Below are 27,135 nucleotides of genomic sequence, written 5' to 3'. Positions count from 1 at the left end.
TGGGGGAGGGAGGAAGGGGAGGGAGGAAGTGGGGCCCCAGCCCAGCACTTACCTTGGCAGAGCCCCAGGGAACGTCCTCACCTACAGAGTCTCAGAGGTGGTGTGAGAATGGAAGCAGCTGAGGCCTGGTTCCGTGGGCTGCTGGGAAGGATCCCGAACCTGTGGGGCCGGAGTTTGGTCGGGTTGTGGCTCCAGCCTCAAGAGTGGGGACAGGAGGGCTGGAGACACTGTCCCAGTGCGGGGCCCTGGAGCCACACCATGTGGGGTGCTAGCCACGCACACATCCTGTCTTCCGGGAGCCAGGGGAGCACCAGAGCCTACCGTCCTGAGTGGGCCGAGGTTAAATAAGCGAGCCCACAGCAAGCCCTTGCAGCAGCGCCTGCATCACGGAGGGCTCTGGGTGAGTGGTTCCTGTCCGTCTCTGCTCACTCCCACAGGAGAGGTGGACACCTGGCCCGGACAGCGAGAGCGGGCCACCGCCATCCTGCTGGCCTGCCGCCACCTTCCCCTGTCCTTCCTGTCCTCCCCCGGCCAGCGGGCGGTGCTGCTGGCTGAGGCGGCCCGCACCCTGGAGAAGGCGGGTGACCGACGCTCCTGCAACGACTGCCAGCAGATGATTGTCAAGTTGGGGGGCGGCACGGCCATCGCCGCCTCCTGACCCCCCGGGCGCTGTCCCCTCAGCGCCCCGCCTCCCTCTCCCTCCTCCTTCTGAGTCTCTCCCTCCTCCCTGTCCAGCGGTCTCTCTCTCCCTGCTCGCTCTGGGAGGGGTGGGCTGAGCCTTGTCTTCGGAGCTGTCACCTGCCGAGGCCCTTGGACCACCGGAGCCTGGCAGGCCCCTGGGCAGAGCCCCAAAGCTGCTGCGGGAAGGTGCCTGTGGTCCAGGGCCCCGTGGGTCTGGGAGAAGAGAGCCAGGGTGGAGGCAGGAGCTGAGTTCCCTGACGGGAGAGCAGGCGGGCTCCCAAGCTGCTTGGCCCCCTGCCCCCAGCCCGCCACCCTCCCCAGCTTCTCTCTCTCTGAACACCTCTCTCCTGCTTCCTTGTTTTTTATCAGGCTTTCCCTGTGGGGGACGGAGGCCCCTGGGCACTAGAGTGCTTCACCCACGGCTCGGTGCCCCCTCGCCCCTTCCCCCTTTTTATACAGATGTTTTTATATCCATGTGCTTGGGTTTGCCGTGATGCAGGGCTGAGCTGCTGTGGCATCTTTATTTCTCTCCTTGGGTCTGTGTCCCCTCCCCTGTGCCTGACAAAGCCAGTTCATTGTTTTCTCCTCATTACACAGGACAGCGGGGGAAGGAGGGGAGCCCAGCCCTGGGGAGGCAAGTGAGCGGCGGGAGGGGGCAGGCCTGGGCTTGGATGAAATAATGTTGGCATTATTTTTTAATTTTTTTAAAAAATAAATGGTATCGTATTTAATTGTCCTGTTCCTTCCCACTGCCCGCCCCCTGGGATGGCAGCCCAAGCTCAGGGTAGGCCCCGGGGGGCTGGGAGAGACGGAGCCACCCATCAGGACTGAGGACCAGAGGCCCTCCCACCCCAATTCCTACCTCCACGGCCGATTTTTATCCCTAATTCATGACCTGAAAATAAGCGGGGGTGGCCGGGACCAACCCCCAGTCCCTCCCCAGGGACAGGGCCCTCCGCGAGGTGGACGCTAGTGATGAGGCTCTCTACCTTCCTAGGGGTCCTGGGAGGAAGAGTGCATCCCCTTTTTTGGATCCCTGGCTTGGTGCCTCCCCCGAGGCTGTTTCTACCAGGACCCAAGGACTGCCTGAGACCCCAGAGCCTGCTGGGAGGCGGAGAGGGGCCGCCTGTGCGCCTCCCACCTCAGGCTGGGTGGGGGTAGAGAGAGGGCAGGGCCTCTCCTCCCGCCCCCCCCCCGCCCCCCCCCCCCCCCCCCGCCCCGCATGGACTGGGGGTTGCACATGGCAGGGGCTGCCCTGACGCCAAGTGTGGGCTGAGGTGGCTCAGCTTGGACTGAACCCGTCTTTCCCTGCTCCCCATCCCCCCACACACTAATTTGTGGCCTGTGCCCGCCGGGTGAGCCAGCCCTTGTGTCATGTGTATATACCGTGCCTTTTCTCATTAGTGTTTAGGGGCGGGAGGGGGTGGTTTTTCACTGACGGGGATACACCTATGGCTTCCTTGATATGGAATCATTCACTGTGTCCTGGATGTAGGTGATTCAATAAACACAGATTGGTACCACCCAGCATGAGGCGTGTGAGGGTCTGTAGCGTGACTGCTGTCATGACCAGCCAGGTGGCTGCGTGGCTGGGCTTCTGGTGGGTCCGGGACGGAGGATGCCCTCCCTCTGCTGAGAGGCCCCTGGAAGGCTTCACGCGGCCCTTTCCCAACAGTGCAGGGCTGGGACGGGGTCTGGGATAAAAGTGCAGCCGGAGGAGCTGCTGGGGTCAGAGGTCACTGTCCAGGACACAGCCGGCTGCTCATGGCTGCGGTGGTTTCGGACTCTGGGTGCTAAGCCCGGGCGTGTTTTCCGCCTCCAGGATAAATCCCTCCCCTCCTGGGTGGGCTGCCCCCTAGTGTCCCCTCCCGGGCCTGCAAGTCACATCCTAGCTGGGTCACCCAGAGAGACATCACCTCAGCCTCTTGCCATGTGTGCACAACAGGGATGACAGTCTCTGCCTTTGAGTCCCCACATGCCTGTTGGCCAGGGTCAGTGGTACGACACACAAAGTACCGGTTTACAGCTCCGTACCTTGTGAGTGACGAGGGGTAAGACCTCGAGGAGCAGCGGGCTGGAAGAGGAGACAAGTGACTGGGGATGGGCCAGGGTCAAGGAGGGCAAAGTCTGCGACCGGACCTGGCTGAGAAATGAGCCGCCCCCGTCACAGGAGGGCGGTCCCAGCAGCTCCACTGCCCCAAGGGCCAGAGCAGCCAGGAGGCCCAGCTACAGCAGGTCCAGCCCAGGCCCTACCCATAGCCTCAGCTTCGTGCCCCTTGGGATGGAGACCTAGGGTCCTTGGGACTGAAAATGAGCAGGGGTTGCACCCACCTCCCAGCAAAGCCCAGTTCGGGCCTTTGTCACCAGGGTGGGTAGCTGTGGGTGGCCCATGTGCCCAGGAATCTGATCCTTTTAGGAGTCTGCAGGCTCGGTGACTCAGCGCCCACCCTCCTCCCCTGGCTCTCTACACAGCTGCAGGATAGGCCCCGGGGGCACCTCACCCCCAGTTGAGGGTGCGAGGACTGTCTCCCCTACAAGCCCTAGGAGCCCTCGCTGCAGGTGGGACTGTGGACTCTTGGCTCTTTCCTGTCCTGAGGTTTCTGAGCCTTGGATTCCTCAAAAGCCAGAAGAGATAGTGAGGCGGGCCCTCCTCCAGGTGAAGAGCTGGGGGTGGGGGGGCCTCAGGGCAGCCCTGCGGGCAGGAGGAGGGTCTGAGACTGCATGTGCCTCAGGAGCACCACCACCACCCCACCCCCCGGCACATGCCTTCATACTACCTTTCCTGTCCCCAGACCGCCCTGCCTGCCATGCATCGATTCAGTCACAGAAGACAGAAGAGTCCTAAGTTAATCACCTGGGTGACCTTGGTAAGTTACTTAGGTCTCTAAACCTCAATTTCCTCATCTGTAAAGGAACACACCCACCGGGCTTTTGTAAGAATTAAATGAAAGCAGCAACAGATGGTGGCTGCGGTTAGTAAAACAGTATATACCATGCCCAGGGCACACGGGAGGGAAACTGAGGGCCAACTGGGCGGCTTCGTTGATGCCACACAGTGAAGGGCATAACCCAGACCTCAACCTCCCCAACTGTCCCTGGCATAAAGAAACTCAATACACCCAGGCTGCTGGCAATGCCCTGAGACACAGCTAGGTACCCGGAGCCGGCCTGGCGGGGAGGGGGAGCACTGGCAGTGCCGAGCATGTGCGAGCACCCCCAGTGGGGCACTGCCAAGGCTCCGTGTCCAGCATCCCCATTCTCTTTGCTCCCAGAGCAGCTACTGGGAGGAGGCTCCCCCATCCTGAGCACCAGCTGTCCACTTGGCCCACCGCCCACACCCATTAGGGGGGCGGCCCTGGACCAAGCTGGCCAAGTGGCCTGCAAGCCAGGTGCCGGCTCAGGGCCAGATTATGTCAATGAGGATGAGCCGGGCTCAACCAACTCAAGATGTAGAGTGACTGGCTGGAGGGGGCTCATCTCCGGTAAGGGGCACAGACCCTCCCAGGGGGCCTCCCAACTGCCCCCTCTCCCATGGCTCCCACTGGTGTGGGACATTAAGCTTGGCAATCGACCCTGACTGCCCTCTCCAGCCACTTCTCCCCGGCTCCCAGGACACCTGCCTGGCAGCTCTCAGGAGCAGTCCTTTGCTCTTGCACATGCTGTGCCCTCTGCCCGTACTGCCGTCTGTCCAGTCAATGACCAACGCCTCCACCATCAGTGCCTCTCAGGGCCAAGCCAGGGCTCCTTTATTCTCAGGGATGGGAGCCCCACAAAAGGCTTTATTTACATGAGGAACCCGGGCGAGGGCCGGAGATCGGAACCCCTGGCCTTCCCCAGTGGGCCCCTTAGCTCTGCAGGCTCCCAGGCCCCAGTACACTGGGGCAGGCATAAGGGCAGGCTGGCCTTCCACGGCCCGCGCCCCCCCAGGCAGGCGAGGGCCCCCAGAAGCACCGGCGCCCCGTCTTCACACGGTGACCTCGGCTTTGCTGTTAGTGCTCAGGTGCCGGGGCCCGCGGCCGGCGCTGCCATAAAGGGCAGGGGGCTGCGGGCTGAAGGCTTCAGGCAGCTTCTCCACGCTGAACTGGCGCCGGGGCGCGTGGCCGGGCCTCTGGGGCCCCGGGGAGGCCTGGGAGGCCTGAGCCGCCGGGTGGCCACGGGGGGTGGGCCGGGGCTGGCGGCCGACGACCCAGGCCTTGTAGTGGCCCGACGGGGCAAGGCCGGCGGGGGGCGCGTAGCCCGGCGGGGCCCAGGGGCAGGCGTCGAGCAGCGCAGGCAAGTCCTCGCGGGGCCGCGGGGCCCGCGCCGGGAGGGTCAGCGGGGCAGCTTCCGCCGTGGGGAAACGCTGGTAGAAGTCCTGTGGGGTGGCTTCTGCGGGGACAGTGAGGGCGCGGGGAGCGAGGTCAGGCCCGGGGGCGGGGGGCGGGGGCAGGGCCTGGGCTCTGACAGCCAGGCTGGGACCGGTGTGCCACTGGCTGCATAGGCACGACACAGAAGTTGGCCGGAGCGCTGGCCCACAAGGGTGGGAGCTGTGGAACTGGAATCGGGACCCCGAGCCCTGTAACCTAGGAGCTTGGATATTCTGGGTGCGGCGCTCCCCACTCCCCTCGGGGCACGGGGCTCTCTGGCCACTCACCTGCGACCTTGAGCGCTGCGGCCTTGAGGGTGGCATACTTGGCATAGGGCTGCAGCGTCATGCTGCCCCCGCCCTGCAGCCTGGGGCCACGCTGGGGGCCGGGGGTCGCTGACCCCAGGGGCATGTTGTTGGGGCGCTTCCTGTCTGGAGCAGGGGAAGGGGAAATGAGACCCGGCCTGCAGACCCGCGGACACTCTCCACCTGCACCACCACCTCTTCACTGTCCTCTCCCCACCGGCACTTCAAGGAGAGCCTGTGGGAGGGCTGCTTGGAGGAGAGGGAGCCCAAACCACCTTCTTGACAGACTCTCCAGGGCCTGGGGCAGGGCCTGCCTGGCTCAGAATAACCTGAATAATAGCAGCCAGCCCTGAGTGGCTGCTAGCCTAAGGGATGGCTCCCAGCCTGTCCAGCTTGGGCCAGGCACGGAGTCCCAGGACCTGCTTCTCAGGAGACAGTTAAGGTTTGAGAATTCCAACCCGCAGAGGGGAGAGGAGGGGAAGTTGCTGTGAAGCCTGCCTCACCAGCAAGAGGCCAAGAGGGAGACTCCAGCCTGGAGTTTAAAAAGACCCCATGGAATCCACAGGCTGGTGCCAGGCAGCCCCCAGGGCACTGCTGAGCCAAGGCCTAGAACCACAGCCTGAGCCAAGGATCCCTGAACCTGGAACCTTCCTTCCTCACCGCATCCCTGTGCCTGGAAGTTGCAGGACACCTTGGAGGGTCCCTCTTTACCACGGGGAGCTGACCAGCTTGCCCCACCCACACTCACACACCTGCAGAGGCAGGCAGCTCCTTAAAATTTCGAAACAGCCAAGAGCCTCTTGCCCCTCAGCGCCCCACTTCCCCTGGTCTCGGGCCCACAGCAAGACAAGGGAGGCCCGTGACATAGGCCGACATAGGCCGCTGTGCCCGCTTACACACCTGTGTGGTTGGGGGAGCCCCGGGGGGGGCCATCACTCATCTGCACCTGGACACAGCTACCCAGAGGTGGGCCCAGAGGTGGAGGCAGTGGCTCCTGGGAGTCCGGCTGCTTTAGAAGTTCTGTGAGTGTCCTGTGGGGAAAGAGTGATGAGAGGCAGTCCTCCCAACCTCCTGCTTCCCCACTGGCCCGCCCTCGGCCTAGCTAATGCCGGCCACCACCGCTCCGTCACTCTTTCAACCTCCCTGGGCCTCCTCTCTGCCCTGCAGTTGATCTTACACATCAGGTTTCCACATCTCCTTTCCCCAACATGGCCACTTCCAGAGCAGGTCAGGAAATGCTATGGGTCCCCTGTCACCTGGGCTACCTTGTTTTTCAAAGACTCTTCAGAATCCCTAAGACCTTCTGAGTTGAGCCTCCTCTCCCAGTGAGAGCTCTGCAAGCGTCTCAGGCTCCTTGCTTCTGCTGTTTTCTGTGCCGACGACCTTCCTCCATCTCCTTCCACAAAACTCCTACTCATTCACACCCCACCAGAGTCCCTCCTCTTCCAGGAAGCCTTCTTTACCTGCCTACCTAACTCCCTTCCTGCAGCAGAGGCTTCCGCTGGCACAAAGCTGCCACATGGTCGCAGAGGGGAGGACAGACAGACGAGAAAGGAGGGAGGAGCCAGGAGATCCCGCCTTGGCAGCCCAGCACCAAAGACTACGTGACCTTGGGCAGCCGCCTCCTGGGTAGCCTCCTGGGTACCGGGACACCCAGCCCCACCCAGGTGTGACAGCGTCTGACTGAGCCTTCCCTGCTGACAGCCAGTCCCAGCCTTTCCGCCCAGCTGCCTTTGGTGCCCAGAATCTCTGATTTTCTTCTGGGGCAGTTTGATCCTCCCTCCTTCAGGGGGCTGGGGCCTCAGTGGCTGAAGCAGGAGGAAGCACGGGGACCCTCTGGGGTAGGTGCAGTTTGGCTGCAATGTGGCAGGGTCGGGAAGTCGTGTGTCCCCCCCCCCCCACACACACACACCTGCCCGAGCTGCACCTCTGGTCCCCAGCCCTCCGCTGCCCGCCCCTGTGTTCTCAGCTCTGCGCTCCTCTGCCATCGATCCCGAACACCTGAGTAATTTTCATGCCTCTGCACAAACTTCTCAAGGGACAGATCCAGCTCCCCTCCAAGCCCTGTGAGCTTGGGGAGCTGACCATCATCTCAACAGAGTGAGAACAGGGGTTCAGCACACACCCACACATGAGCCTAAGTGGGGCTTCAGATCTCCCCAGAGGAGAAAAAAAAGAGGGCATGTGGGAGCTGAAGCCCAGACAGAGGAAGGGACTGGCCTAGGCCACACAGCACATCATGGGTGGGCCAGCTCTTCCAGAAGCATCACCAGACCTGCTTCCCCGTCCCTTGCAGATGAAGAGGGCCCTAGGTGAATGTATCAGCTAGGCTGCCCCGGCCGCCCCCTCTACACCATCACGGCTCTCAGCTCCTGCTGCCCTCACTCTAGTCAAGGACATGTCCTGTCTTCTCTTTGCCGGACATGAAGGACTCAAGCTCAGGACCTGCCCCCACAGCACCCAGGGCTCAGGACCAGAGCCTCCACATCGCCAAGGCAGCAGCACAGTGGCTGAGGTCAGGGGTCCAATCCCAGTTCCACCTTGTGGCTGCCGGGACACAGTAAGTTAAGTGGTCTGGGAGACGGGGGTGCTGCGCGGAGCCAAGGAAACCCTCATCCTGTGCCCCTGAAGACTAGGAGGCGGAAGCATCCATACCTGGCCTACGCAGGCCCACCCAGGCATGGGGGCTTCTCTCTATCATTGTCACCTCTAAAAACCAGCCTGTCCCACACCCCAGGGAGCACAGACCTGGGTAAGTGAGGAAGGCACAGGCCCCAAAGCATGTGGGCATGAGTGTGGGGGTGTGGGTGAGAGTTCCAGGGTGAGGACACAGGATCCCAGAGTCGTCATTCTAGCTAAGACCCCACTTAACACAAAGCTCAGGCTCAGCTAGCACCTGGCCTCGGCAACAATGAATCTGTGTCCCCCACATTTCCAGTGCCTTCCTACACAGGGAGAGACCCTGTCCCTTGCCTGGAATGGGGGGGTGTATTGAATGGGGCGTGTGGGGGAGGCCTTATCCCCAGGGAAAGAAGGTCAGGCCTGAGTCACAGCTATGGGGATGGGGTGGAAGGGAAGTGGGGAAAGAAGCAGGAGGGGAGCTACAGAAAAAGCCCCTTCCCTCCTCTACCCTACTCTGGGGCCCAAGACGCCCAACACTACATCAGCGCACGCCCCCACCCCCCGCTAGTGGGCTCCGACCTTTCCTGGGTGCGGCCTCTGTGCCCTCCCGCCCACTCCGGAGGAGGAGGGAGCCGCGGGGGAGGGCGGCTCAGCACCCAGCTCCCTCCGGAAGGTCAAGGGGAGACGGTATCAGCTGTCTCCCTCCACGAAGTGGGGGTGGGGGGAGTAACGGGCCTGGAGACAGAGATGGGAAGGAAAAACCAGGAGGGGGCTGCGGACAGGACCAGAGTTCGCGGACGGGGCGGGGCGGGGCGGGGGAGGATGAAGGATGGCGAGGGGGGCGCCCACGGGCCGGGGAGGGCTGTCCAGGCGGCGGGGTGGGGGGGATCCCGGCCCGGCCCGGCCCGGCCCGGCCGGCGCGCTCACCTGGTCACCGTGCGCCGCGCGCGCGGGCTGTGCGCCCTCTCCAGGCCCAGGCGCGCCCCGATGCCGGCCAGCACGAGCAGCGCAGCGACGCCGCACACCGCGTAGACGGCCGTGTGGCTGCGCTCGCGGCCCGGGTCCCGGGGCGCGGTGGCGTCGCGGGCGCGCGCGGGTGGCCGGCCCGTCTGCACCCAGGCCGGCGTGTCGTAGTTGGAGCAGCGGCTCTGGTCGAGGCGCCGCGGCCCGTCGTGGCAGCAGAAGCGGTAGCCGCACGTGCCGCAGCAGAAGCTGTAGGCGCCCGAGCTGCAGTTGAAGGGCGGGTCCCACTGGCCCATCACGTCGTAGTAGCCGCGGCAGCGGTCGCCCCCGGCCGGGGCCGCCGTGGCGGGCGCCGCGGGCTCCTGCGCCTCGGGGGCCCCCGCGCGGCCCGACGGCGGCCGCGCCAGCAGCAGCGCCAGCCCGAGCGCGAGCCGGAGCCCCGGCGGGCCGCCCCCGCCCCCGCCCCCGCCCCCCCCGCCGCCGCCGCCGCCGCGCAGCCCCGGCGCCCCGGCCCGCTCCATCGGGCCCGCGCCTTCGGCTACAGCGCCCCGCGCATGGCTGCGCGCCGCGGCTCCCCGCCGCACGGCCTCCGCGCCGGCCCCGCCAGCCCCCACCGACCGCGCCGGCCCCGCGCACGCCTCCTCGGCCGTCGCCCTCCTCCCGGGCCGCAGGGCGGGCGGTGGGGAGCCCGGCCCGAGGCTCGCGGGGCCGCACCTCCGGGGGGCGCGTCCTCCGCCGGCGCTGCCTCGGACCCCAGCCGGCCGTCCTCACCCCGGGACGCCCCGGGCCGGGCGGCCAGTCCTCGCCCGCGCGCCCCCCGGCCTCTCCCCGGCCGGCGGGTGTGCGTGGCCCGGGCCTAGCGGGGGCGGCGGGCCGCCCGACACCGCTGCCTTCCCGCGCCCGCTCGGCGCTGCCCGCGCTCTGGCTGCGGCTGGGGCTCGGCGCGGCTCGGGCGGGCGGGGGAGGGAGGGAGCGGGGGGAGGAGGGCGGGCGGGCGGGAGGCAGGGCCGGGGGAGGAGCGCGGCCGCCGCCAGGGGAGGGAGGGGGCGCCCCGCCGGGGACCCTCTCCGAAGGCCTCCCCAAGCCACCCCTCAAACGGGGAGCCCCAGGGCCTTCGGGCCCCGGCTCTCAGGGCTGTGACTTCGGACACAGGCGGGCGCGAGTGCGCCTCTGCCTTACAGGTGCGGGGACTCCGGGCACCGCGAGGCCCCGGAGGGTCGCTGCCGCCCCCCGCCCTGCCCCCTCCCGTCCTCTCCGTCAGTTCTGGCCGACACAGAAGCGGGACAGGTGGCAGGCCCTTCGGCCTCTCTGCGCCTCGATTTTCCCGCCTCTCAAATGGGAAGGAGACCCGCGCGCGGAGCCGCTGCCGGAGGCCAAGCGCCGGCCGTCTCCGCGCCGCCCCGAGCGCTGCGTTAGCCCCGAGGCGCGCGCCCGGGTCCCAGAAGCCCGTGGACCCCGGCCTGGGGCCCTGAGGTGTCCCCACTTCTGCGGCGATGGGCATGGCCTGGGCCGCGTCCTCCCGGGGGGTCCTCGCTACCCCAGGCGTAGGGGGAGGAGATCCGGCTGGACCCGGACTGGGGCGAGGGGGCGGGGCCGGGCCAGGGGGCGGGGCCATCCGCCGACCCTCGCCCCGCCCCCCAGGACGCTCGGGTCCCCTCTCGGCCCCGGGAGGAGGGGCGGAAGGTGGAACGGTCCGTGCACCCAGTGCGGAGCTGTTCTCTGGGGTTTCGAAGCTAGATTTAACTGGAAGATGTGGCCGAACCGGGCACCTTGCTTCCCTCTGCCTGTTTCTCTTCTTAACATCAAAAACTCTTGAGGGGGAGGGGCGGGCAGATTCATAATCCCTTTCAGGAGGCAGAGGCCAGTATGATGCCCCCCACCGTCCGGATGGGAGCTCCAGGGGAGCCAGGGGAGTGTCCACTTCTCCCCAGTGCTCCCACACGGCGTCCTATCTGCTGAATGAACAAATGAAGTGACTTTAGTCTCTAGTTTTTGTAAAATAAAGAATTTGGGCTCCTTCCTGCTCCCCTTTGCGTCGGGTCTTCCCTCGGAGACTGGGATCAGCTTATTAAAATGGAGGAAGTGGAGGGAGCAAGAGGGAGGATTTACATGTAAAGGAGGATCAAGTCCCTGTGTTGCCGAGATGAGGGGCTGACGGGCACCTTTCAGGTCTCAGTGCTGAGAGGCCCTCCCCCTCAGGGTCATTCCTCCGGAGGTAGCCTCCCCCTCCTCCTCCACCGGCAACTCTTCGGATCCAGTCCCAAGACCCTACCCCATTAGAAGCCTTTACTGCAATTTTAGAGACAAAGAAAATAGATGAGCAAAGCAATGAGATGAAATTGCCTTAATCCCATCACCAGGGACAACAGGCTAAAATATGCCCCACTTTACATACTGTTTCTTAGTGCCTGGTTTACTTTTTGCCATCAGACTTTCCATTTATTATTCGGTTTAGAATTTAGTCGCTCTATTTTCTGGAGCACTCATTCCTGCTTCCTCGGGGTGGGGTGGGGTGGGGTAGTCCCAGAAAGGACTCCATGGCACCAACTGTCTGATTTGTATCAGCGCCCCCACCGTGCCCTGCTAAACTGCCCTCCTGGTTACTGGGACCCTGAGGGTGACTGCTTCTTCCGCCTTCCTCCCCTATTGCTGCGCACTAGGTTTAAGCAGGCTTGTTTCTGCCCCACATCCTCCCAGGACTGTGGCCCCTTCTCAGGTAGGGTGACCCTACCGGGCCCTGAGCTCCCAATGTTCTTCCCTGAGTTATGTCCCTTCCCTGGACCCTTCTCTCACCCCACTGTCCTGGCGTCATTGGGTGCTCCACTGAGCTTCCACCCCCTGTCGCTGCCATCGGGGCCCATATATATTTGCCCAGTGCAGGAGCTGGGGGCTGGATTCCAGCCCCCCACCCCCAGGACTGATGTCCAGCCTCCAGCTCCTCCACACACCAATGGCTTCCTCTCTATCTCAGTCTGGTTCGGTGGTCAGCCAGCAACCACAGATGCCCACATCTGGCAGGCCTATCCCAGGCACTTACCGCCCTCTCAATATTAACACACAGCCTGGGGCTGGGGAGGGGGGTTCAAATGCAGAGACAGGCCTCTGCTGGCTGACTCAGCCCTGGGATTTGGCTATTCATTCAGCTGGCACTGCCCTTCAGGTGTCTGGCCATTTGCTGGGCAAGGTGATCTAGAAATGGAGCAGTGCAGCTGAGGAGTGACCCCTTTGCCCAACTGCCCTCCTCGGACCCTGGGGTCTCTCTCCACAGCAAGGCACCAGAGCACCTGCCTCTTGTCTCCTCTGCCTGCCACCCCCCCACACACCCTGTGTCACCAAAAATCGCCCATTGATCCAAGCTTAAAATAACCCCTGGCATCTGCAGCAAGCCCCACGGGGAGGGCAGAGGAGCCGCATTTATGTGCCTGAAGGGCACCCGCCCCGCCCCCAGCTCTGAGCGCTGGCAGCTTGAGTGCGAGGCTGTCTAAGTGTGCTCACGACTGTGAGCTCGAGTGCATGTCTGGGGCTTGCATGATCATGAGAGTCTTCCTTCCACCATGGACATGTGTGCGCACATCACATGTGTGTCGGTGTGGATGCGCCTGTGCACACATGTTCTCCCCTCACAGCTGAGCCCTCGCCTGGTGCCCAGCTCTGGCTGTGCAAGGCTCCGGGTCCTGAGAGGTCATGGACATTCAGGAAAGCTCGAGGCAGGCCTCAATGTTCCCATTTTAGACTGTGGGCCAGTGACCAGTCTGTCCAGCCCTGGGCCAGGGAACTTGGGATTTCCTAGAGACAAACCCAGGCCCCAGTGAGCAGAAATGACTTGCTGTAACTGGCACACACCCAGGAAGGACCAAGGTCTGGCTTGGAACCTGTGCGGAGTCCCAAACCTCCTTCCGGCCAGTTTAGTATAAAGAGAGAGAGCAGCTGGAGGATCCCAGCCCAGGGCCCAGGGAAGTGTTCCTAGGCTCCGATAGACGATAGAGGAGGCCTAATGCGTCCCGCCTCCTCCCTGAGCTCCCAGGCCTTGCGCAGGCTCTCCGCTCCTGGAACGCCCTTCCAGCCCCTCACACTGACGGCACCTACTTATCCTTCCCTTTGGAGCCAGACTAAGGTGGGTTGGAATTCCTGCTCTAATAGGACCCACAACCTTTCTTGGCCTCTTTTCTCATTTGCAAGATGAGCTGCTTGCACCTTTTTGACCCGGCTGCTGAGATGGTGATTGCCACCATGGGTACCATCCGCACGCCTCCAAGGTCACATTCCCAGGCCCATTTTGCTTCCATTTCTTCCATGATGGAGGGTTACCCAAAAAGCAGAGATTCTAGAGAGCTCTGGACTCCCTGCTAGCACAGATAGCACAGATGCCTATGCCTGTACCGGGAGGGAGGGGGTCGGGAGGGGAGGGCCCATGGCTCCTTTGTCTTCCTGAGAGCAGCTTGTGACTCAGGCTCCAGCTGCCTGTGGGAGGGAGGGGGCGCCCAGGCTGAGGTCGAGGGGGAGCAGGATGGGGGGAAAGAGGTGCAGGGGAGCTGGGGCTCAGCCTCCAGTCCGAGGTCCTTGCTCACCCTCTCCCCTGCGAGCCCTTCCCCGGCCTCAAGGAGTCGCCCAGCCAACATCACCCCTGGAAATCGCTGGTTACCCCCCAGAGTCTCTCCCTTCTGGACCCTGCAGAGGCCCCAGTGAACATGCAAATCTGGAGCTGGCCACTGAGTCCCAACGACAGGAATAGATTCAGAGAGGACAGGGCTCAGCAGAGGCCACACAGCGCGGTCCACCCACCGGAACAAGTCCTCCCTGTCCCGCAGCCTGCCCGCCCCTGGACACAATTCTGAGATCGGCTCCGAGCCCGCAGCCAGGAGAGGGGCCGGCAGTGTTGCACCCCTCGACACAGACACTTCGATCCAAAGCCGGGGCCATGCCCTGCATCCAGGGTTTGGAGAGGGTCCTGGTGATCTTGGCCCCGCCGCTCGCCAGGTGCAGCCCTTTCTCCTCGCCCCTCGGCCTTGAACCCGCGCTTCTGCTCGCCGCGGCCCCGCTCCTCTCCCCTCCCCCGAGGCTAGGGGCCCTCCGGCGCCCCAGTCCCTGGCCCCGCCCCCCGCCCCGCCCCCTCCGTCCCGCAGCCCCTGTCCCCGGCGCTCGGCGGCCGCAGGTCTAGGTGCCACCAGCTGGGCTGACCGCAGAAGCTGCGGAGATAAGACTTTCGCCTGCCCCGGAGTCATCTTCTGGGTCCCAGATTCTCTGCAGCCCAGGGGAGGGAGGAGAGGTTCAGAGGCCCTCTGGCCCCGGGACCCCTGCAGCGTTGCCTGCGCTCTACAGACCCCGGGGACAGGGGCACCCGCGTCTTCCCGGCTCCTCCCCAACCCGCCCTCTGCGGGACCCTGGGCAGTCGTTCCTCCCCCACCCCCACCTCCACCCTCGGGGTCACCCCAGGCATCTGGGGGGCAGGCACAAATTGGAGAGAGGTCAGATTTCTTTTTTTCTTTTTTTTTAAGATTTTATTTATTTATTCATGATAGAGAGAGGCAGAGACACAGGCAGAAGGAGAAGCAGGCTCCATACAGGGAGCCTGACGCGGGACTCGATCGGGACTCCAGGATCACACCCTGGGCCAAAGGCAGGCGCCAAACCACTGAGCCACCCAGGGAACCCGAGAGGTCAGATTTCAGCTCTGAGTGAGGAGGAATGTGGCCTGAGCCACCCAGAAGAGAGCAAATGGACTGAATTCCCACCCTGCGACCAGAGGGTAGTCAGAGGGGCTGGAGAAGCACCCGGGGTTCCCTGAGGACAGTGCCCCCATGTGCCAAGGGGCAGGCATGAGCACAGGCCAAGTTCTGATGCAGCCTCACCTGGCACTCCCAGGCCAAGGTATCTGACTCTCCAGCTCCCCACCTGAGCTCTGCTTCTTGACCCTTCTGCAGCCTCTTCTCTGCACCTTTACACACAGTGCCCTGGACCAGGAATTCTCTGCTCCATTCCAGTAGGGAAACTGGGCAAGACTCAGGGCATATACTTCCTACTATCCAAAGCACTCCCTAGATGCTGGATCAGTCAACCTGCTTGGAGCATCCCCTGGCCCTGGCAGGGATCATCACCCTGTCCTGTCATCGTGTCCTGCTCCATCTCTCCCACCGGACTAGACCTAATGGCAGGGCCTGAGACTGACCTCCAAGCATTGCCCAGAATGGCCCTGGCACAGAGCAGGTGTGTTCGACTCTGGTGTGATCAATGGGGCAGCACATGGATGAGTGGTAGGAATGGGAAGTGCTGAGTCCAGAGCCTCAGACCAGCTCTGGGAAACTCACTTTCCAGAGGAATTTCTCATGGTTGGTGACTCCAGGCAGGAAGTGTCTGCATCCCAGGGAAAGGAGATGGGGGCCCTCCAGGGTGAAGACCCTACTTGCCACATGACCTCTTTAGTCTCAGAAAGCTCGTTGGCCCTTGGGCTCCATTTTGAAGATGAGGAGACAGGCTCACGGAGAGATGCCATCAGCTCCTGAAGGGAAGGGCTGAGACAGCCAGAGGTGAGAGGTCAGGTCTTTCCTCCCTGGCCTCCCCAGCTGGGCCTCCCCACCCCCACCCTGAGCCTGGAGCCAAGGGCTGCTGGGCAGGAAGTGAAAGGTGCCTGCAGGAAGCCCCAGGAGGAACTGAGACTTGAGCCAGCTCCGCCTCCACCTGCCCGGGCCCTGGGGACCTCAGGGAAACCAGACCCTCCTTCAGGAAAAAAACGGGCCAGAAACACAGATGTGGGTGAGGGGGAGCTGCTTCTCTTAGCTCCCACCCCAACAGGCAGCTCTTCCAAAGTCTATCTTGGGTCCTTTTTACAGCAAAAGGAGACCGGTTGGGCAGAGAAATCTTTGAGTAGTGATGAAAGCAAGGAGTAAAGCCTGGAGTCAATCCCTGGAGTCGCTTGCTCCCAAGGAGGGCACCAGGGCCACTGGCCTTCTGCACAGGCACTCAGGGCAGGGGCACGAGCCTCTGTTTGGCTCAGCTCCGCCGCGGCATATCATAGTTTGGGCCAGATTCTTTCACCTTCTAGGCCTCTGTGTTCCTATCTGCAAAATGGGACATCTAATCCCTGTTCATGGACTTGAACTAGTCTAGATTTTCAGGACATCAATTCAACTGACGGGGGCCATAAAAAAAAAAAGTCCCAGGCAAAGATTTATGTCAACGAGATGCTGCTGCCTCAACTACAACAGCAAACACCAAAACAACCAAATGCTCAAGGGGAAAGCTTTGCAAATGTTGAAAACCTTGTTGGCAAAGGGTTTATAGACAAGAGAGGGGACGCCCGGGTGGCTCAGCGGTTGAGCGGCTGCCTTTCACTCAGGGGGTGATCCCCATCCAGGGGTTGAGTCCCACATCGGACTCCCCGCAGGGAGCCTGTTTCTCCCTCTGCCTGTGTCTCTGCCTCTCTTTCTGTGTCTCTTATGAATAAATAAATAAGATCTAAAAAAAAAAATTAATAAATAAATAAAGACAAGAGAAAACTCACCAGATATGATAGCCAAGATACGAATTTATATGTGTGGGATAGATACGATTACATGGAACCCATGTCTCAGGGGCCTGATGTCACTGCGTCATGGGTCATTTCTCCATGGGCTCTACCCTAGGTTACTGCCCTGAACTTTCCAAAGTGCCTATAAAATATATGTCTCGATTTTTTTGTAATAAAAGAAAACTTTTTTAAAAGCAAACAAGGGACGCCTGGGTGGCTCTGGCGGTGAAGCGTCTGACTTGGGCTCAGGTCAGGATCTCGGGCTCCACCCCACCCAGTGGTGGTCCTCAGGCTCCCTGCTCAGCAGAATGGGCTTCCCCTCACCTCTTCCTCTGCCCCTCCCCCTGCTCGTCCTCTCTGTCTCTGTCTCTGTCTGAAATGGGTAAATAAAATCTTAAAAAAAAAAAAAAAAAAAAACCCAAAAACAAAAACAAATGCCCATGCCCCTCCTCCAGGTGCTGTCACTAAGATCAAATGCAGTAACCTCATGAAGTCTCCTTAGAAAGCTAATTAGGACAGAGAACCAGGGACTGGAGGCCCCTGAGTGGTAGGGTCCTTTCCCGGGGACCCTCTTCTTGCCCACATCTTCCCCCACTCTGCTCCTGGTTCTTCCCCAAGGGAGAACCCTTCTGTTATTTGCTGGACAGCAATGATGCCGAGCCTTCTCCCTCCCTGGGGCTCAGTCTCCTCGTCTGTAAAATGGGGGAGTGGAGACAAGGCTTCTTCAAGGTTCTTTCAAGTCCTTCTCCTCTGAGGGCCACAGGCCTGGAGGAGCGCTTTGCATCCAACCTCTCCCCCCCACAACAACTTTTCAAAAATGGAAACCGAGACTAGAGGGGAAGCTGGGGTTTGGCTGGGACATAGTGGGGCCAGAGGTTTGCATGTCTGGACCCCAGAGGGGTTTTACCCATTTGTACCTCCAGGGCCCAGCCTGCGGCTGTGGTGGAAAAGGTGAGTTGGAGATGGAGGGGCCAGGAACAGCCCAGACTCCCCAGTCCTGAGACAAAGGGGAGTGGATGTCTGGCCCATCCTGGGCCTGCTTCCCACCCTCCTGCCTACAGGCCTGGCCACCTGACCTTGCCCCAGCCACCTGGCAGCTCGGGGGGAGGGGCACCTGGGATGCATTCAGGGACAGGGTGGCTGGGGAGACTTAAATGTGGGTGTCAGGATTTGGGGGCTCCAGACCATCTTCTAGGCTGAGAAGGGGGGGCGGGAAGGGCAGGTCAGGGACAGGTGGGCAGAAGGCAGCTGACGCATGGAACAGCACAGGGCCAAGGCCCTAATGGTACCCCAAACTCCATCTTCTGACTCCTAGTCCGTGCTTCTCCTGAGAGTGCTAAACTACAACACGTTCCAAGGAGTGTCCGGGTCAGGAGGTTCTAACTCCGTGTAGGAGGGCCAGCAGGAGAGGCAGCGCCTGACCGAGTACGGCGTGGCCCACTGGAGGAGATGGTCTCGCCCGAATTCTGAGAGCAAGGGGTGCTGTTGTCAGAGGACCAAATCCACCAGGATGATGGGTGACCCCAGGGGCTGGCAGAGAATGGCCAAGTGACCACGGCACTTGGGACCTAGTGCTTGAGGAGTGCAGGCCATACAGAGAGGGAGCTCAAAGGATGTCAGGTCAGGCTGGTTCAAGGCCACAGGCCTGCTCTGGCCTCTGAACAAAGGAGCCTCTGGAGGATCCTGGGCCTTTCCCTGAGTACAGCTGAGTGTGCCTTGAAGGCAGCTGGGACTCCAGGTGGCCTCTGACAGAGATGCCTGGCAGTGTGCCTCCAGCGTGAGTGCGCAGTTCAGCCCCAGAGGAGCTCCAGACTTCCTCCCAAGCGCAAGCCTGGGGCTCTGGGAGCTGCTACGAGGGTGAAAATGGCATCGCAGGTCCTAGAAGATTGGGCCAAGCTCAGGGTTGACCCTCGGGTACAGATACCTGAGAATTAGCACAACCCAGGCTACTTGTTAAAATCAAATCATCTTGTATTAGATCCTGAAGCAAACCAGTCAGTTGGTTACTTGTGGTTGCCATTCGCCTCAGTTAAAAGCGGGACAACTCTGAGAGCAAGTATTAAAGAAATACAACACCCAGCTATAAATTAAGCATCCTCCCACTTGATCCTCTTCCTAGATTCATTCTGGTTTACGGTGGCTTTCTGGCACTGAAAGAGAAACCTCCTACGCGACGCGCCCCCACCACTCAAAAGCACAGGAGCTCAGCCACAACCTTCCAGGGCTGCCAGAGATGGTCTGGTTTGAAGCCAAAGGCTCTGTGCCGCCGAGCCCTGTGGCCGGCCTGTAGTCTGTGGTTCTGCAGGGTTAGCTGAGGAGCAGCCTGGTTCCCAGAAGAGGGGCAGGTGGCCCCTGTGATGAAGACCTGAGTCCACCCTCCAGGCCGCTGGCTGACAGCCCACAGGGAGGACAGGGGCCACCTCCTGGCCCCTCCGGCGCTACTGTTGCTCAGGCCCGGCTGTCTTGGTGGTCACCAGCTCGGTGGAGCCCAGCTCTGTGGCTGGCACAGGGACGCTGTGGGCAGGCGGGGTGTTGGCTGGGTCTTCTCCGGCCGGAGGCCACACGGGAGCTGTCGCATCAAGGGGCCCCGGGGGGACGATGATGACATTGTCCAGGGTCTCTAGTTGGGGGAGGGGGGGTAGGGAAGGCAAGGTCAGGAAGGCTGACAGCTTTTCCCCACCCCTGTTCTGGAAGCCTCAGTGGAGGGACCGCCCCGACTGAGAAAAACCCCAAGCCCCGGCAGGGATGGGGAAGGGCGGCCTGTGCTGGGCCCTCGGGACAGGAAGTGCAGATGGGAAGCGCCGGCGGAAGGGAGAAGCGGCCTCCTGTGTGGGGCTCCGGCGGCTCCGGGGCCAGGGCTGCGTCCCTCCCGGGGAACCGGCCCGAGCCGCTGCACCCCTCCCGAGCGCCCCGGCCCCGCCTCCCTGCCCCCCGCCCCGCAGAACTTACCGCGCGGGTGCGGGCGCGGGCGCGGGTCCGGGGCCCCCGGGGGAGCCGCCGCGCGCAGCCGCCGCCGCCACCTCCAGCCCAGCAGCCCCAGCAGCACGAGGGCCAGCGCCAGGCCCAGCAGCGCGGGGGCGCCGAAGAGCAGCGCGGGCAGCGGCAGCGCGGCCTCGGCCTCCGCGGCGGCCCCCGGGCCCACCGACTCCTGCGGCTGCAGCGCCGTCCCGGGCGCCAGGCTGCTGGGCCCGGCTGCTGGCGGGGCGGACGGGGAGGGGGCGCAGGGGGCGGAGGGGAGGGGCGGCCGGGGAGGGGGAGGGGCGGAGGGAGGCGAGGCTGGGCCCGGGGAGGGGGGCGGGGGAGGGGAGGGAGGGCCGGCGGGGGGCGGGGGAAGGGCAAGAGAGGGAGAGGTGAGGGCCACATGGTGACCGCCGGTCCCCACGAGGCCCCGCTTGCAGCCCCCCATCAAACCAGTCACCGCCCCCCGCCCCCGTCCCGGGTGGCCTGCGGCTCCCGCAGGTTGCGCGGTGGGGGCCCCCCCTCCTTCCCAGGGCTGCACCCCTGCTGACCAGCTGGCTGAGTGGGTCGGCTCTTACCCGGTCTGGGTTCTGGCGTCCGGAGCAGCTTGCAGGCCACGCAGTTTCGGACCAGAGGGTCAAAGCACTCGGCCTGGACGCAGCGCGTGGGGACCGGCCCGTCCCTGCCCCGCGCGCCCCTGCCCCGCGGGCCCCGCGCGCCTCTCCTGTCGCTGCCCATGCTGCCGTGCCCAGCGCTCGCTCGCGGGGGACTGAGCCTGGCTTCGGCTCCCAGAGGAGGAAACCGGGAGGGGCCGCCACCCACTGGGCCCCGCCCCACCCTCCTGCCTGCTGGGGTGGGACCACTCGCAAGGCCCCGCACCCCACACCTTCTCTTTCTACCTGTGGTTCCTCCATTCAACCACTCAACCATCACCTCCAGACGACTGCTGGGCGGGCCCTGTGCTGGGGCGCAGACCCCGCGCTCCTGGGCAGTAGAGGTTGGGCCCCTGCAGTCAGGACCTCTGGGTGGCCTCCTCTGTCCTGCTCCCCAAGGCCAGCCCACAGCCCCAGACAACCCCCACCAGCCGTGTCCTCCTCACCCCACCTGGTCCCCCTCTGGGGCTCCTTCCAGCCCTTCCCAGGCAGAGCAGGTTCGGTTCACAAGGCTTCCCGAGTGCCCAGGGTGCTGGGGAGACAGCGCCTCACGGCAGCAGTCATGGAGGGGGCTGGAAGGCTTCGGAAAGGACGGGATGGTGGGAAGGTGTCTGCCCAGCGAGATCTAGGGGAGCATGACTGACGGAAGAGGACAGAGATGGGGCCCAGAGACTGCTGGGCCCGGGGGCTGGGCTGGACTCGTGGCTGAGGGTTAAGGAGCCAGGGAACCACGCAGAGCTTTCAGCAGACGGCACCATAGTCAGACTTGGGTGACAGTGGGGAAGCTCTGGCTGGAGTAGAGGACACAGCGGGGGGAGGGAGACGGTGGCCGAGGGCCCGAGGACAGACAGCTCAGTTCCCAGATCCGAGGCAGGAGGGAGAGACTCCGATCAATAGATGAACAGACAGACCAAGACCCATGGGTCCCAGGGCTGTGTGTGTCCTGGCCTGCCTACCTCTGAGTCTCACTGGGGTCCCTTCTGTCTCTACTCTCTGGTGTTTGGCCTGTCACCCGTGTCTCTCAGATTGAGCCTCAGACACACACACAGGCCCCTCCTGCCTCCCTTGCCGTCTGCAGGGGCTGGCAGAGAGCTTCGGCGGGGATGGGGTCGGCCATCCCAGCTCAGGGCTGGGGAGCGCAGAGGCAGGGGCTGCCTGGATGGGGCAGGAGCAGATTCAGCAGCTTCGAGGGGGGAGAGAACGCTTCCAGCAGAGAAGCTGGCGCTGGCGAGGGCAAAGGCAAAGAGGGGGAAGAGGGGGAAGCTGAGTCTGGAGACAGGCAAGGGGATGCTGCAGAGGAGGGGAGGCAGGGATGCTCTGGGCCTCCGCGTCAGGCTCCTGGGCCCTGGGGAGCCCCTACCAGAGCGCAGGGAGAGATGCTCTGAGCTGTGCTGCAGAAGCGACCCTGTCTCTGGCTGCTGTGGAGTTGGAGACAGGACTCCACGGTCCAGAGCAGGGGAACCATCTAGAAGCTGTTTAGGAGCAAAGAGTGATGCTGTGGTGCAAGGGGAGCAAGGCTGGCCCCGGGTTTCTGGCTCGAGGGACTCCAGCAGCCCCCTGGGTGGGCCGGCATCCAGGAGCCCTGGCCCACTGCCTCTCTGTCCTCTGCCCACGGCCCAACAACTCCAGGGCAGGAAGGTGTAGGCGTCAGGGCAGCTGCAAAGGAGAAGTGGGTCTGGGGTGGTGGGTGTGGGTGTGAGTGTGGGTGTGTGGTGAGGGGGTGGGGGGGCCGGGAGCCCAGAGAGGAGGGGGGGCCAAATCGCCACCCCCATCACTGGTGGTGCCAGTATTGCCTGGGAGCCCTTACACGGGGCCAGGCACCTCGTTAACCCTCACGCCGCCGTTGGGCCGAGCAGACTGAGTCTTGTGGGAATCTGGAGTGAGGATGGTGTCCCTGGGAGAGGGTGGCCCATGGGGCTGGTCTGGGGTCACTTACAGGAGCCACTTCTATGTGGCAGCTGCACCTGCTCCAGCACAAAGCGGGGGAGGCGGCCTTCAGGGGCCCAAGCCAGAGGGGCAGAGTGGTGATCTACCCGCGGCCTCCTAGGGCCCAGGAAGGCACGCGTCAGGGACAGGCCATGGCGAAAGGCGTGTGCGATTAGCGTCGGTGGTGTGTGCAGGTGCCTGACCCCGGACAAACCTTGTCACTTGTGACTCCTGAATGAGAAGCAGAGGGAGGCCTTGAATCCCGACTTCACAGTTAAAAAAAATTTCCCCAACAGACCAAGGTGATAAATGTTAGGTTAAATCCTCAGCAGATTCCTTATTTGGGGTTACATCTCTGAAGTCAAGATTATTATTTCTTTTTTTAAGATTTTATTTTAATATATATTTTGTTTATTTATTCATGAGAGACACACACAGAGAGAGGCAGAGACACAGGCAGAGGGAAAAGCAGGCTCCATGCAGGGAGCCCGATGTGGGACTCGATCCCAGGTCTCTAGGATCAGGCCCTGGGCTGAAGGCGGCGCTAAACTGCTGAGCCACCCGGGCTGCCCAGATTTTATTTATTTATTCATGAGAGTCACAGAGAGAGGCAGAGACACGGGCAGAGGGGGAGAAGCAGGTTCCCTGTGGGGACCCCGATGTGAGACTCGATCCCAGGACTCCGGGATCACGAGTCTCATGCTCGCTCACTCAGGCACCCTATGATGTTACTTTTTTAAATAATCCCTACACCCTACGTGGGGCTTGAACTCACAACCTCGAGATCAAGAGTCTCACGCTCCACCGACTGAGCCAGGCCGGAACCTGATAGTTTTAAACACTTTGGTATCATCACCTCAAAGGTACTGAGTAGGAAAGAAGGGACTTTGCTGCTGAAACCCCATCTCACGGAGTGTCACTCGGTGTTCTCATGTTCTCGTTCACTGATGAAGTGTTTTACAAAGATAACTAATTTGGGGTCTTTCGGGGGAAAAGGAGTCTCTGATGATCTTTGTCCCTCAAATTCCCCCCAAAACACCCTCCCAATGGTCCGGACACGGGCGGTGCTATGATGTCGGGTTTCCAGATGGTGAGGCAGGGGCTCTGAGGGGCCAGGGATGACCCAGCTTCGGGGGAGCCAGGATAGGGCCTGTGCCCTTCATGCCTGGGGCTGGGGCTGGCGCCGGGGGCAAGGAGGAAGCTGCCGGTGGGATACGCTGGGTGCTAAGCGGGGGTGGGAAGGGTGGGGGGCATTCCCGGGGGAGACCGAGGCCCCGCTCCCCAGACCTAGATGTGAAAGTGCTCGGAGCGCCAGGACGCACTCCTTACGTGAACATCATTTTTAATTTTAATTCTGTAATACCTGCACACACTCTCATGAAAAAACCCTCAAACAATACAGAAGTCTATGAGTAAGGAGGGGCATTTCCCTGCTGTCCCCAGAGGGAGCCTGTTCTGGTTTTTTACTTTTTCATCCCATCCTGTTTCATGCCTTTAAATTGTCAGGCAAGTGCCTGGGGGGGAAACAGGTTCTGTGATTCATCAAAGGGGCCACACAGTGGGAGCTGCTCTGGGGACTTCCCTGCCCTCCTCTGCCCCGTAGCTCTCTCCTTCTATTTGGTTGTATTTTGTCTCAGGAGTGGTCAGGGGCCCCAGGGCAGGGACCCCTTTTTCATGTACTTGGCACTGGCAAATAGGACACTGCGAGGAAGCCCCTCTCACTGGGGGACAGCGGGAAGAATGTGGGGACAGGACCAGGGGCAGGAGAGGCAGAGGATCCACACGAAGTCCTGGTGAGGCTGGAGCGCCCCCAGACCCTCTCCCCTTGACCCCCTTCCATGAAGCGGTTATAAAACCCCTGTCCAGGTTTTCACAGGCCCAAGCTCCCTCATCGCCCCCACCATGTGCCCATACACACACACGTACACACATGCACGTGTGCACAGTTCAGCACGCCTCAGGGCAGGGCTCCCCAGCAGGTCTGAACACGGCCCCGGGATGGGGGACACAGGCCGTCTATGTGAGATCAGAATGGAGACCCCAGACCCCAGACCCTCAGCGTCTCAGCCACAGGGAACAGTCTGCGCCTCCTGGGGGCTAGGCCGAAGGCTGGGGTGGGGGGCGGAAGAGCAGGGAGCCTCCCCAGGGGCTGCACCTCCCTCAGGCCCCGTTCAAGGCACCCCACAGCAGTGGGGACAAGGGCTGGGCTCTGGTCTCCCTGCAGGCTGCTGACGCACAGGCGGACCCAGAGCAGACTCCTCCATTCAGTCACCACTCACTCACGGAGACTTGCTGTGCACCAGGCACTGTTCTAGATTCCGGGGAGACGGCAGGGAAGGACAGAGACAAAATCCAAATGGGGAAACCATATAGTAGGTGAGGGTCTGAGAAGTGCTGGGGAGAAAAATTCAGGAGGGAAGGGTGTCAGGGAGGGCCCGAGGGTCAGGGAAGGCCTGGTGAGATCTTGGCACAGAGGGATGGAGGCGAGAGTGACCCCCCCCAGGACCAAGGCCCAGGGAATGGCACAGTCACCCAGGAAACGGCAGTGCCCAGCACGGGCCGACCGCCTGCCTGGCCCTGTGCCCTGCAGGAGCCCACACCCCTCGCCTCAACCTGTGGGGAAATGGCACCGTGATTGCCTCTTCACAGAGAGGAAAGCAGGCTCAGAAGGATCGGGGACGAGCCAGGCGGCCCCTCAGTCCCTGAGCTCTTCCCCCACTGCTACCACCACACACACATCTCTGGAGTAACCCCCCTGGTCAGCAGGCGGGGAGGCAGATCCAGGCCTCAAGGAGCCTGCGGCCTAACACAGCAGAGGATGACCAGGTGCCAGGAGCCCTGGGCCTGGCCTTGCAGGGCTATTATATAGCCAAGCAGTAGCCCCCGGGACCCCCGAATGCCCTTGGCATTCCTCCTGATGGAAGAGGGTGGCCCCAAGGGAGGCTACCTCCTGCCCAGGTCAGGGGCGCTGGGACTCCGTGCCCTCTCTCCCTCCCAGAGTTGGGCCCCAGGGTCTGTCCACAGGGTCACACTCAGGTGGGACTCCGATTTGGGCAGGTCCTGACAACCCACTACATCGTCCCCGCCCTCCACCCCTCGAGCCTCCAGGTGTGCACGAGAAGCCTTTCCACCCGGATTCTCTGCTGCTCGACTGTGGTCCAGGGGAGGCCCAGGGAAAGAGGTTAAGCCAGCAGGTGCCTGGTGGGAAGGGGACCTTTCTGCTGGAGTCCGTCAGGCAGGCCTGGCCCAGCACCAGGTGTGGGAGGTGAGGGCCAGGCTGGGGCAGGGCCTTTATCTCAGGAGCTCCCCAGCACTCACCCTGCCCGCCACGCCCCTGCGCAGCGGCAGCCAACCCCAGGACGGTCTGTGCGGGGCACACACGGGCGGGCACAACAGGCACGTCAGGCTCTTTGGTTTCTCTGAGCCTTACGAGAACCTCAAGAGACTGTGGGGACAGGAAGACAGGAAGTGAGCTGCCCAGGGTCACACTGCAAGTTGGCCACAGACCCCAAGTCAGTGAGACTCACAGGCTGGGTCCTTTCCCACTGCATCACTTCCCCTCCGGGACCAGGCTGCCCTGTCGGAGCCGCAGCCCGAGGCCGCCCCAGCCTCTGCTCAGCGAGGGGTGAAGGAGACACAGGTGCCAGGCTGCAGAGCCCCCTCCTCACTGGCGCGGGAAACAGCGTTAGACCGGGGCCAGGACACACAGGCCCGGCCATCTCCTACGAAGTGAGTTCCCTGGGGTCGCCCAAGGAACAAAACAGGCTGTGACCTTGAGCGAGCCCGGCCCCTCCCCACAGGCAGGGCCCACCCCAGTACCCAGCCAGCAGGGGCCCAGCAGCTCCCAGATCCAGCAGAAAGGCATCTTCTCCTGGAGCCTCAGGCTGCCCACCCATCCACACAGCTAGCCCACCCCCAAAACTGCCCCCAATGTGACCATCTTGTGACCAAGGCCAGCCTGAGAGTCTGACATCTGTTTAAACTAATGGCTTATGCTTGGACCTGAGACCAGCTGAGGAGAAAAGCATTAAAAACTAGCCCGGGGGATCCCTGGGTGGCGCAGCGGTTTGGCGCCTGCCTTTGGCCCAGGGCGCGATCCTGGAGACCCAGGATCGAATCCCACATCAGGCTCCCGGTGCATGGAGCCTGCTTCTCCCTCTGCCTATGTCTCTGCCTCTCTCTCTCTCTCTCTGTGACTATCATACATAAAAATTAAAAAAAAAAAAAAAAAACTAGCCCGACCTCCTCCTACAGACAAGGAAACTGAGGCTGGTGGAGGACAGCTAATGTGCCTAAGGTCACGAGGCCAAGTGCAGCGTCTCCCAGCTCCCTCCCCGCCACCACAGCACCAGGCACCAACCAGGCAGCACTGGGCATAAAGGCGGTCCCGGTCACCGGCCCCGCAGGTGCAGAGTGGCCACGCTCCCTGGCAGGGGTGGCGGGCCTGGAGACCTGCTCACTGCCGGGCAGGGGCTGCTCAGCTCTGCGCGGGGCCGAGGCGGCCTCTGGGTTCCTGGGCCCCGGCCAAGCTCCCTGCGGCTGGCACAGGAGCAGCATCACGTTCCCCTGGCACTTGGAAGGCTCTCAGATCCTCAGCTGGAGTGTGATGCCACTTCTCTTGTTAAATGGCACCAGGTGGCACAGAAAACATAGCACAGGGACCAGAGAGACATGCGCCCCATGCTGGCTGGGGGGAGGCTCAGGGTTATGGGGAGGACCTTCCCCTGTCAACGTGACGTGCCTGGCAGAGGCAGGCAGGCTGCGGTCCACACCCCACCTCTCCGCCTGGATCCTGTGCTCCATCAGCTCCCCAGAACCACCCTATTTCCGCTTGCCCCCCACTCTGCCCTGCAAAGCCCCATCCTTTATGGCCCAGGCCACTGAGGGGCTGAAGACAAGGCTGTTCCCAGGAGGCACCTCTGCCGATCCGATCCTGCCCATCCTCTCAGAGACCAACACGCACTTCTACTTCTCACCTCGGCCTCTTCCTTCGGCCCTGGATGCGGCAGCCTCACCACAGAAGCTGGCCTCCCTTCCTCAGCGCCGAGGAGCCCCAGGCTTACAGTCGTGCTCTTCCTGGCTCGGGCAGTGTTCCTATCCTGCTCCTCGCCCGCTCCTCCACCAGGCCTGCCCCTGTGCTAACAGGCACCTTGCAGGCCCGTCCTGAAGTGTGGACT

General features: G+C 62.5%; 3 protein-coding genes across 3 annotated transcripts in view; 1 reads left to right on the top strand and 2 right to left on the bottom strand.

Moving 5' to 3' along the window:
* The window catches only part of SREBF2 (sterol regulatory element binding transcription factor 2), a 62,300-nt gene extending 60,091 nt beyond the window's left edge, over positions 1 to 2,209 (top strand). Inside the window, exon 19 of the mRNA XM_025458411.3 lies at positions 438 to 2,209. Within this exon, the coding sequence (XP_025314196.1) occupies positions 438 to 658 (221 nt within the window). The 3' untranslated portion in view covers positions 659 to 2,209. The remainder of the gene's footprint in view (positions 1 to 437) is intronic.
* A 2,190-nt stretch (positions 2,210 to 4,399) lies between these two features.
* Positions 4,400 to 10,532, bottom strand: SHISA8 (shisa family member 8). Its single transcript, XM_025471217.3, has 6 exons — positions 10,097 to 10,532; positions 9,532 to 9,864; positions 8,882 to 9,383; positions 6,233 to 6,363; positions 5,315 to 5,458; positions 4,400 to 5,049 (listed from the first exon to the last, which is right to left on the bottom strand). The coding sequence occupies exons 1-6, from the start codon at positions 10,530 to 10,532 to the stop codon at positions 4,646 to 4,648; spliced, it is 1,950 nt and encodes a 649-aa protein (XP_025327002.3). The 3' UTR covers positions 4,400 to 4,645.
* A 5,887-nt stretch (positions 10,533 to 16,419) lies between these two features.
* On the bottom strand, positions 16,420 to 26,153 carry TNFRSF13C (TNF receptor superfamily member 13C). The gene is made up of 3 exons (XM_049115786.1): positions 19,958 to 26,153; positions 19,371 to 19,613; positions 16,420 to 19,041 (listed from the first exon to the last, which is right to left on the bottom strand). Exons 1-3 carry the CDS (start codon positions 20,307 to 20,309, stop codon positions 18,860 to 18,862), a joined length of 777 nt encoding a protein of 258 aa, XP_048971743.1. The 5' UTR covers positions 20,310 to 26,153; the 3' UTR covers positions 16,420 to 18,859.
* Between the last annotated feature and the right edge of the window lie 982 nt (positions 26,154 to 27,135).

Source organism: Canis lupus, chromosome 10 (genome assembly GCF_003254725.2).
Source record: "Canis lupus dingo isolate Sandy chromosome 10, ASM325472v2, whole genome shotgun sequence".
Taxonomy (NCBI): Eukaryota; Metazoa; Chordata; class Mammalia; order Carnivora; family Canidae; genus Canis; species Canis lupus.
Note: the sequence above shows the minus strand (reverse complement) of the source record. Positions and strands in the feature narration are given on the sequence as shown.

Bases quoted from the DNA above. Each gene is read 5' to 3' on its own strand.
- SHISA8 (XM_025471217.3), bottom strand. From the start codon at position 10,532: ATGGCCCCGCCCCCTGGCCCGGCCCCGCCCCCTCGCCCCAGTCCGGGT. The intron at 9,384-9,531 runs GTGGGGGCTGGC...GCGGGGGGGGCG, and splicing joins GCGCGGGGCCGGCGCGGTCG to GGGGCGGGGGCGGGGGCGGC. The intron at 5,459-6,232 runs GTGTGTAAGCGG...CCCCTGCTCCAG, and splicing joins GGGCTCCCCCAACCACACAG to ACAGGAAGCGCCCCAACAAC.
- TNFRSF13C (XM_049115786.1), bottom strand. From the start codon at position 20,309: ATGGTTGAGTGGTTGAATGGAGGAACCACAGGTAGAAAGAGAAGGTGT. The intron at 19,614-19,957 runs GTAAGAGCCGAC...CCCCGCCAGCAG, and splicing joins GACGCCAGAACCCAGACCGG to CCGGGCCCAGCAGCCTGGCG. The intron at 19,042-19,370 runs GTAAGTTCTGCG...TCCCCCAACTAG, and splicing joins CCCGCGCCCGCACCCGCGCG to AGACCCTGGACAATGTCATC.